The 9,201-nt window shown below is 32.3% G+C and overlaps 2 protein-coding genes across 7 annotated transcripts in view; one reads left to right on the top strand and one right to left on the bottom strand.

The window, feature by feature from the left end:
- Positions 1–4,488, top strand: part of LOC107140026 (centrosomal protein of 290 kDa) — an 89,203-nt gene extending 84,715 nt beyond the window's left edge. For all 5 annotated transcript variants that reach the window (XM_048804262.1, XM_048804286.1, XM_048804257.1 and 2 more), the window contains 4 exons: positions 89–162; positions 724–818; positions 2,915–2,994; positions 3,946–4,488. In XM_048804262.1, the coding sequence (XP_048660219.1) occupies positions 89–162; positions 724–818; positions 2,915–2,994; positions 3,946–4,176 (480 nt within the window). In that variant the 3' untranslated portion in view covers positions 4,177–4,488. The remainder of the gene's footprint in view (positions 1–88; positions 163–723; positions 819–2,914; positions 2,995–3,945) is intronic.
- Positions 4,489–4,492: 4 nt separating this feature from the next.
- Positions 4,493–9,201, bottom strand: part of CUNH12orf29 (chromosome unknown C12orf29 homolog) — a 13,373-nt gene continuing 8,664 nt past the window's right edge. Inside the window, exons 4-7 of one of the 2 annotated variants that reach the window (XM_015482956.2) lie at positions 8,876–8,992; positions 7,348–7,545; positions 5,987–6,156; positions 4,493–4,994 (exon numbers count right to left, since the gene is read on the bottom strand). In XM_015482956.2, the coding sequence (XP_015338442.1) occupies positions 4,803–4,994; positions 5,987–6,156; positions 7,348–7,545; positions 8,876–8,992 (677 nt within the window). In that variant the 3' untranslated portion in view covers positions 4,493–4,802. The remainder of the gene's footprint in view (positions 4,995–5,986; positions 6,157–7,347; positions 7,546–8,875; positions 8,993–9,201) is intronic. The other variant, XM_048804311.1, reaches the window with a different exon arrangement.

Consider the following 9,201-nt stretch of genomic DNA (forward strand, 5'->3'; position numbering starts at 1 on the left):
TTTGAAACCCAACTTTTAATATTCTACTTTATTAAAAATGTGTTTATAAAACCTCATATTTCTGTGCTAAACTTATATCTTCTTAAAGATTGAGATTCTCAAACATGTTCCTGAAGGTACTGAGACAGAGCAAGGCCTTAAACGGGAGCTTCAAGTTCTTAGGTACATTCTGTGTTCATATGACTTGTTTATTTCTTTTTCTTAAGTTATTATTTTTTAAATAACTTGGTTTCCTAAAGCTAGAAACAAAGGGTCTTTCAACTTGGCTGCCTAATGAGTTCATTCAATCCTTATTTCATCCTTCTGATACCAGGCAGTCCCTCTTTTACGTACTAGATACTGAAAAATAAGTTGCCAGTTTGTAATTTAAACTTTCGTAACAGCACAGATGGAATTAAACTTTGGCTTCTTGAGGCAAATACTAATGAAAGAAAGAACAAGTAATTCTTTACCTTTAGAAGTCTGTATAGCCTACTTCCACTGGGCTCTTCTCATAAGAAAACTCTTAAAAAAAACATTTGGTCACATATTAAGAAAAACATGAAGATATTTGCTTCTGTGCTTAGTTTGCAAAATGGGGCATTGCAACATAGAGAGTAGATGTTTACCTTGGTAAATACTAGCACATTTGGGGTTTTGTTCATCACTAATTGATAAGGAATGTCTATGTATTTCCTGGAGCAATGTCTCTTGTTTTTAAAATACAGTATTGTTGTGTTTTAGATTAGCTAATAATCAGCTGAATAAAGAAAAAGCAGAATTAATCCATCAGATAGAAGATAACAAGGACCAAAGTGGAGTTGAAAGCATCACACCTGGTAATATATTTTGTAAGACTTGTTAGCTACCCCAACTTTTTATTAGGGTTTGCTTTTTTTGTTCATATTTCTAATATTTGTCTCTATATAAGAAGAAATATGTGTATGTACATGCTTCCCCCAGCAATAGTGATATAATTTCTGTGAATGAAGAGAATAGACATTATATGTATATTATTTTATATATATGTATAAATATTTTCTTGGAGGATGGTATAAAATTGAATTCATACCATATTCCCAACTTACTATATATATCAGGGACATCTTTTGAGGTCTGTATGCAAATCTGTCTCACTCTTTTAATGATTTTATAATCATGATTATTGCATGGATGCCACATTTATTTATTTACCTTTTCATGGACATTTGAGTTTCTGCTATTATAAACTAATTCTGTGAACCTCTTAACCTAATGGTTCCATTAATGACTTAATGGAAGTGCCAAATTTTGCATGAAAGATTATATCAATTTTTATCTGAACAATCTTTTGACTATTTCATGTAGCCTTTTCAGTATCCTATCATATAGCTCTGATGTTACTTTGTAGTAAAGCCATCATGTGTGACTTGTACTAGACATTATGCTAAGTGCTTCACAAGCATTCTACTTTATTCTTACAACCTACAGATAAGTTGTTGTCATCATTTTTCATGTAATAAACAGACTCAAGGTTGATAACCAGTCCCCAAGGTTATAATAGCTAGATAGTGGCAGAGGCAAGATGAAAACCTAATTCAACAAAATTCCAAAGTTCTTGCTATTCCCTGCTCTTAACCACTATGCAGTAGTGCCTCTTGGTGAATAAAATTACTTGCATTAATCTCTTGATATATCTCTGATAGCACTCAGCTTGAACTGTACAAGACTAGACATAGTGTAGTACAAAAGACCTTTTAATACTGTTGACATTAGGCATGCTGTTTTTTATAAATGTGTATTCTCAGGGAATTTCTGAGCCCTCTTGTTTCATATTTCCTATGGGAAAGAGACAAAGATGCCTGTCATATTTTATTAATTGTTAAGCTCCCAAATCAAACCAAAACTGTTTTGGCAGTTCAAAATTACTATCAAAAATAGATGTGATCATTTAAATAGCTTTTGGAAGATGCTATACATTATATTCACTTCTTCCTGCATTGTTTCACTACCAGTCTATGTAATATATAAATATTAAAATCAACTTAAAATTTCTTAGCACTTTGTGCAAAAGTGAGGGAATCTTTCAAAGTTTGTTTTCTACTTAACAGAATCCCGTAACAAAATTTTTCCTTAGTCTTTTTATCTCCATTCTTCTCCTAGTTATACATAGGGAGGGGATCATTCCCAGGGTACCTTAATAGAATATGCTTGAGTCATGTACATTTGTTTGCTATTATTTTCTCAAACTTTAACATTAAAAAATGTTTACCTTTCAACAGTTACATGTGACTTGACACATTATATATAGTGTTTAAAAAAGTGATCTATATATCTAGCAAACGTGGGATTAAAAAGTCCATTTGCCTATTGATTCTCACTATAAAATTAGCAGTATGTTAACATGGAAGCACATCCAGTAAATTTAAACCTTTGTGCTGTATTTGCTTTTGTTTTCCTGCCAAAGTAACAGGCTGTGTCTGATGTTTTAGTTGTATCAAATACCCTGCCCTAGGGTATTGTGCACATACTAATGGCACAGTAAATGACCTATGTGGAGTAGCCATTGCTTGTGGGATAGAAGTAACATTTGGCCAGCTCACCGTTTTAGCCACTTATCTAGTAGTCTGCTTTTCTGATGTACTTTTAGTACCTAACAGATTTTATTAGTTGTAAGATTTTTCTCTGAAAAATAAGAATTGCTTCTAAAGCATTTATCTCCACTTCTAACTCCCGGCAGATGCCTTTTCTCTTTGGTTGCTATGGAATGACAATGCCTAACAGAAATGTTTTAAAATAGTATTCACAGCCTGAGAAAGTTTCAACTATTTAGCCCTATTTTCAAGGCTCTAAGTTTCATAAGTTTTCTGCTTATTTTCTAAATCAAATCCTTTATGTTGAACTTAATTCAGAATAGAAAAAGTGTGAGTCTAGTTTTTATAACTTTTTTTGGCAGATGCTGACCAACTAAAGGAACAAATAAAAGATCTAGAAACACAGCTCAAAATATCAGATTTAGAAAAGCAGCATTTGAAGGTAATTAAATAATTTTATCTAATATTAGTATTATAAATGTTTGTGAGAAACAATTTATGATCACCATCTTTGAGTTTTCAGTACGTCTTAAAAATTCAAGGAATTACATTTTTTTCTTATAATATTTTGCCTGGATATTACAAAGCTAATTGTGTTTAAGAGCTAACAAAACATTCAGATAGAACAACTAGAAAGGATTAGAAAGTAAATTTATTTAGTAGTTATAACAAATCTAGCTCTTTATAGTTTTTAAGATATTACGTTTTATGTCACATTTGGAACAGTGTCTTTAAGTACCTTTTTAAATTCTTTTTAGAAACCTTTCCATAAAGTTATAGTTCACTTAAAAAATTTTTTATGCTTTACATACTTTAAGATTCTGTAAACAGAAAAAAAGGGCATGGATAATTATCTGGTTATCACTGCCTCTTCTAAATAGCCAATAAGGCTCAATTTATCTCTTCACCAGATGCCTAACTTAGCCAAGGAGAAGTCCCAAAGTTTCTCTGATCATAAATATGCTTATAAGAAGTTGGTTATTATTCATTAAAAAGTAGATATTTGTAATGAAAAATAAAAATGAAGCATAAAACAAAAATCTTAACCAGAACAAATTCAATGTTGTGAATACCAGAGTTCATTTTGATTGACTTATTGATGTGCTTTTAAGGAAAGATTAAATTTCATATTCTCGAGAGTTAATAAATTTTAATTAAAGGCTAGTACATAATTTCAGAATATATCATTTAATTTGGCAGTTAACAAGTTCTTCATACTGTACAGTAAAACCCTATTAACAAATCTTATGAAAATACTTCTGCCTTTGTAACTCTATTTGACTTCAAGTTATTTTAGCTTTCATGTTTATAAGTTAAATCTCTTCAGTTCAAACCTAAAACATGCTCTTTCTTCTATGTGCAACTTTTAAAGTTAATATGTTTCTTCTATTAGGAGGAAATAAAAAAGCTGAAAAAAGAATTGGAAAATTTTGACCCTTCATTTTTTGAAGAAATTGAAGATCTTAAGTATAATTACAAAGAAGAAGTGAAAAAAAATATTCTCTTAGAAGAGAAGTTAAAAAAACTTTCTGAACAATTTGGAGTTGAATTAAGTAGCCCTGTTGCTACTTCTTCTGAACAGTCTGAAGATGAAGAAAGTCCTGTTAATTTCCCCATTTATTGAAGGCCTCATGTTAATGTATTTAGCTTTTGATTAATTATATAAGTTTCATCTGTAATCAAGCAAATCCGTGAACTAAAGACTTTCCTTCTCAATATGTTCTACTTTTACTTAAATTGGAAGTTTTAGTAAATTATAGAAAATTTTCAACTTATTAGAAAAATATATTTTTGAATTTATACATATTTAACAATTATTTAAGATTGTCAAATACTATGATCTGTACATACAACCATTAAGTTATAAGATTAAAACATACATTTTGTTAAATGTCTAGGAAGATTAAATTGAGCTCAAGGTATTTAAAGTATTGATTAAAAAAAAAAAAAATTACTGGTTTAATTGTTGCCTTTAAATTTAACCACCCAGTTACATTGACAGAATCAAGTTATACAAGCTTGGGGAGCATACTGTTCATTTTTACATTTTTATGCCCAGAGGTTAAAATTAATGTGTTCATTCTAAATAAAAATTTGAATAGGTATTTCCAAATGGAAAATTAATTTCTTCAAATGCCAGAAGACACTGATGTTTCGTAGTACACAACAGTAAATCTCAGTTTTACCTTTTAACATGGCAGAATATTCAAGATTTGAACATACAAAGGTAATTTTAATTACATTTTCATTTTATACATCAAATATTATGTCTTTGAGCCTACCAAATTTCTGATTATTTATTTTTGAAAAATGACTAAACAAACACTTCGTATCATCAAAGGCATAGTCATATTTGTTCAGGTTCATGTTGATAATAACAGGTTTTGAATTAATATAAGTATCTGGAATTGGCCAGCATAAACCAAGATGATGGCGATGAACCTGTAAAGAGAAAAAAAGGGTATTAGCTTTAATTTTTAAACAATACCTAATTCACTTAGATCTATTTATTTAGGATGCCTTATTATCCTGCAAAGAACAATTTTATGCAGGGAAATAATACTCTCATTTATGAAGAATGAACAGGACAAAGGTAAGACTGAAAGGTAATGTTTAGGAGGACAATATAATTTAAGCATAAATATTGGCCTGTGAATTAAAATTAACAGTAATTGGTTGGCGAGAAGTATATAGATTCAACAGATTAGAATCTTTAAGAACTGATAATGGACATAGGAAGTTATGGAAAGAGGGCTTAAAAATAATATCCAAGTTTTTAACTTCAATGAATTGTAGAGAGTTAGAGGATTGATAAAGACCTAGTTCTTAAACATGAATTTCATATGAGAAAATTGGTCATTACATTAAGGTTTTTCATGATCTGGAGCCGATGATTAACTTTTCAAAACTGCTCTCCACCCCAACCCTGAACTATGTATATTCTAACAGTGTTTAACCAATTATGATTAAAGCAAAAAGCAGCATTCTGTCACCTATGAGAAATCAAATGGAAAAGTCCAGGGGACAAACAGGGCAGAAAGCATAATTCATTCTGTATTTATCAACTGCCACCTCGGCACTCCTTTTACTCAACAAATTTTGCAAGTAAGCTTGGGAGACACTGAGTTAAACTAGGTGTAGGATGTCTTTCAGAGAGCTCTAATGGGCAACATGAATTCCCAAGAGGAGGACATGTAGTACCACTTAATTTTGAACCCCAGCTGGTATAATCAGTGACCCATGGAATACATGTAGGGAAACACTGTTTTTGCATATAAAGGTTGGTGCTATGTGAGATAAGGGAATTGTATTTCTTTGCTTTAGAATCAGAGCTGTTACAGTTTGTGCAGAGAATCTGAGAACCACTTCTTCTTCTTGTAGGAATGTAAGATGACATAACCCAACACAAGGTATATATTTTTTTTTAACCTTACCTTAATTAAGCAGCCATCATGGCAATGCCATACTATTCCTTCAATTTTACCCTCTTCGCAACCTTCAAACCAGGACAACAGATCACTGTGCTTCAATGTAGGCAAATTTCTTATTTGAAATGCTCCATGTGGTACAAGAAGATGCAATGGTTGTTTCTTGTTTCCTAACCCTAAATGGTAAAATCTGCCATTAGCCATACTGATTCAGAGGAACTTTTCAGAAAGAATGAAAAAATTTTTTAAAAAAAGTCTTTTTAAAACATTTAGGAGTAACATTTTTATAAAGTTTAATTGGTTTTCCTTAAGAGAGTGTAATCCAAGCACTGCTCTTATTCAAATGTGGCATCTATTCCATTAAGTTCAAATTCTACTTTTGTATACTCTATACTAGGAGATGTCAAACTACAATCTGAAAGCCAAGCCTAGACAAACAACTGTATTTTGTAAATAGTTTGAATGGAACATTGCAACAGCAGTTCATTTGTACCATTGGCCACCTTCAACTATCATTGAGTATCTGCCAAAAAGCTACACTGTATCTCTGATATAAGTACTATCTTAGCCTTACACCTTGTTTAAGTACTATCTTAGCCTTACACCTGAGAGTCAATCTACTTTTGATCTCTACATAGGAATTTGCTATATACCTTCAGTGTCCATAGGTTCATCATCTCATTTTCCAGTCAAGAGGTATTCATAGGGCCCTCAGTGAACTCAAATCTGTCATGGTATATATTCTGAAGTTTGATATGATATTCATTAAGATCTTTATTTACCTCATTTTTCCCATTTTCATTAATTGTGAAAATAACTACCTAACCAAAGTACATTCTCATTCTAAATAAAAAAAAAAAAAAATGAAAAGTTGCACCTGAATTAATTCCATGCATAGTTGTACAATGTTACCACAGGGAAGATAGGATAGAATCAACCTTTTGGATTAATAATTCAAAACCATTATCCATGAACTTTTCTGTGAATATAATTAACACAAATGGCTATAAACCTAGGAAACCAACTCAAAATTGCTACTGTATTTCTTTAGTGTATGTATATGTTTTGTTTTTTGGGGTTGGGGGGGGGATACTGGGAATTGAACTGAGGGGCACTCAACCACTGAGCCCCATCTCCAGCCCTTTTTTTGTATTTTATTTAAGCCAGGGTGTCACTAAGTTGCTTAGTGCCTTGCTATTGCTAAGGTTGGCTTCGAACTCAGGATCCTCCTACCTCAGCCTGTGGAGATGCTGGGATTACAGGTATGTGCCATTATGCCCGCTGTATGTGTTTTTCAAGTTGACCCTAAGAGGTACTTTTTATAAATGGCAGTCACTGTAACTGAAAAAGAAAATGACTTCACTCACCATAGGGGTTTCCATTGATATTTGTTCCTATAAGCTCCAATGTTTGTTCTAAGAGATCCGACAGTGGCACTGCACTAATTTCCAAAAGTCCAGGATCATCCGGATGATGCTTTAGTACCAGAGCAATTTCAAATTCATAATTAACTACAGAGGAATGCCAGCAATACTGTTTGTTGTTTTTCTCCACCGGTACCCAACCTATCATTTAAAGAAAAAAATTATTTTTATTACGTTGGTTTTCTTTGGATTGAAAACACAGTAATTTTAATTTCTGTTGTAAATTTCCAGTTTTTTGGATGTTTTATCAGACATATACTTTTAAAATCAGTGAGATAAAGTTTTATTCCTTTTCTTAAAAAAACCATATGGCTTCATTTTTTTATTCTTCTGAGGAATTAATCTGTTAACAACTAAACACCAATTTAAGATACCATTACAACTTTTTAAAAAATGATTTTCTACTCTCCAGTCACTTTCAGAAACAAGGACGATATGTAGGTGTTTCACAATCTACTGCAAAAGATTTAATGTATATTGAACAATTTATTGATTACATATGTATTAAGCTATTGCTAGCCGGGCATGGTGGCACACACCTGTAATCCCAGCAGCTTGGGAGGCTGAGGCATTAGGATCATGAGTTCAGAACTAGCCTCAGCAATGGCAAGGAGCTAAGCAACTCAGTGAGACCCTGTCTCTAAACAAATAGAAAATAGGGCTGGGAGTGTGGTTCAGTTGTTGGTACCATGTCTCCACCGCCCCCCCCCCCCGAAAAAAACAATTACTACTATTATTTTTTCAGTCTTATTGCCAGAATAGGCCCTCTCATTGTGGGAGAAACTCATTGCAAAAAAGGAGGAAAAATTAGGACATATGTGCCCTAGTGACCACATATGTTACCTTCATTAGCCCCCAATTACTGTAATCACTTCTTTGCTAGTCCATTAGCTTCCAGTGAAACCTACCCAACTTTTGTACATAGTTCTGTTTCTGAAATTTAAACTTAGTTGTAGCACTGTTCTGTAACCAGTATCTTCAGAATAAACTTAAAAACTACATGAAATACCAGAGCCTTTAAGGTCTGAGCCCATTCTATATCTTTAGCCTCAACTCTTATTGTTACATACTATGGTGAGTAAAATGTCTATCTTAGAAAAAATTCTAAGCCTAAAAGGACATGCTTAGTATGAAACATCTTTTTTTCTTTTTTTGCATCCAGGGGCACTTAGCTACTGAGCCACATCCTCAGCCCTTTTTATCTTTTATTTTGAGACAAGGTCTCGCTAAGTTGCTTTGGGCTTTGAACTCTTGCTCCTCCTGCCTTAGCCTCCCAAACTGCTGGGATTACAGGAATGTACCACCATGCCTGGCTTGAAACATTTTTAATAGAGATTAAAACATTACATAAATTTGATTTAGAAGTTTTATTCTGTACATATAAAGAAAAGAACCACATTAAAATTAAATTCTGCAATTTCTGATTGAATTCAACACAAAACTGCATTTAGAAAGAGATTTTTCATGATACCAGGAATGTGTCCATTTTCATCAGGTACTGGATTTCCATTTAATTGTTCTATTTCCTTTGCTGGTATCCAGCACTCTGGAACAGGTTTGAAATCCTCCTCAACATTCCAAAGAAATTCTAAAAAGAGTAGATAATCTTATTTTTGGTCATACTTTAAAAAACCAAAATATAGGTTCAAAGCGGGAATAGTGAATAAAACCTCATAATGTATGTTACAGTTAGTCACATTTTCACTACAATGTGACTATATTCCTCAGTGTTATGGTACTAACATTTAAAATTTTCAATTCTGAATATACCACCATTTGAATATGTATATAAAGTAT

This window comes from Marmota marmota, unplaced genomic scaffold (genome assembly GCF_001458135.2).
Source record: "Marmota marmota marmota unplaced genomic scaffold, marMar, whole genome shotgun sequence".
Classification (NCBI taxonomy): domain Eukaryota; kingdom Metazoa; phylum Chordata; class Mammalia; order Rodentia; family Sciuridae; genus Marmota; species Marmota marmota.